This window comes from Rhincodon typus, chromosome 35, assembly GCF_021869965.1.
Source record: "Rhincodon typus isolate 14 chromosome 35, sRhiTyp1.1, whole genome shotgun sequence".
Classification (NCBI taxonomy): Eukaryota; Metazoa; Chordata; class Chondrichthyes; order Orectolobiformes; family Rhincodontidae; genus Rhincodon; species Rhincodon typus.
The window spans coordinates 13022520-13023410 of record NC_063366.1 but is presented as its reverse complement, the minus strand read 5'-3'; the positions used below and the strand labels follow the sequence as shown (position 1 = coordinate 13023410).

Sequence of the window (891 nt, the reverse complement as noted above, 5' to 3'; positions counted from 1 at the left end):
GTCGCCAGTGCACGTGCACCCCCCGTCCCAGTGCGAGGGGTCGCCAGAGCACTCCCCCTATATCTCAGTGTGAGAGGTTACCAGTGCACACCCACAGTTGCAGCGAGAGGGATCACCAGTACACGCCCCCTGTCCCTGTGCAGGGCAATAACATTGTCCCACTTCCGCTGCACAGAGTGAGGATTTGGTTACAGAGAGACTCCTTGATCTAGCCACGTGTCCGAAAGATGGCGCATCTGACAACATGAAACATCCTTTGTACAGCAGCGGAAACATCAGCCTGAACTGCGTGCTTAGGGAATTGGAGTGGGTCCTGAAACCATGACTTTCAGGCATGAGAGCGGTGATTGCTCCCTGTTTCTACCACATTGGGATCGATCTAATCACTCAAGAAAGCAGCAGTGGATGAATCCCCATTCTAAACCGAATCGCCCTCCAAGCTGGGGTGAATATCAGCTAAACGACTGGCTGGCTCAGGGAGAAGGGGACCTTTTCGTTCCAAGTTCCCTCTGGGGGCGTGCTGCAGGGTCAGAGGTTACCTTCGAGGTGGCGTGATTCAGCATCTCCTGCCAGGTGGGGTCCAGCCTGTTTCTGTCTGCCATCAGCCCTTGCTCGGCCACGTACACCATCTCACGGGCCGCATTGTGCATGCTGACCGCCCTCTCGTACCGCAGGGCGGCTTTCTGCGTTTCCTGCTGGGCCTGCAACGCACACAAGACACGGGCTCAGTGACGGCACGCATGGCAGGATCCTCATCACCTTGTCTGACAGCGCGACAACCTGCCTTCCAGCAAAATCTCCACCCTTCCACACCAAGAGCTCGCAGACTACTGAAGGCAGACTGTCCCCAGGGTACAGTCCCCTCTCCTGAAGGCGCTGACTCTCCCCAGG

The 891-nt window shown here is 57.1% G+C and overlaps 2 protein-coding genes across 2 annotated transcripts in view; both read right to left on the bottom strand.

The window, feature by feature from the left end:
• gtf2h4 (general transcription factor IIH, polypeptide 4) overlaps positions 1-891 on the bottom strand; it is a 323881-nt gene that overhangs the window by 24428 nt on the left and 298562 nt on the right. The gene's annotated exons all lie outside the window — the stretch shown is intronic.
• Positions 1-891, bottom strand: part of sh3bp5lb (SH3-binding domain protein 5-like, b) — a 10126-nt gene that overhangs the window by 4514 nt on the left and 4721 nt on the right. The window contains exon 4 of the mRNA XM_048616752.1: positions 540-701. Coding sequence (XP_048472709.1) covers positions 540-701 — 162 coding nt within the window. The remainder of the gene's footprint in view (positions 1-539; positions 702-891) is intronic.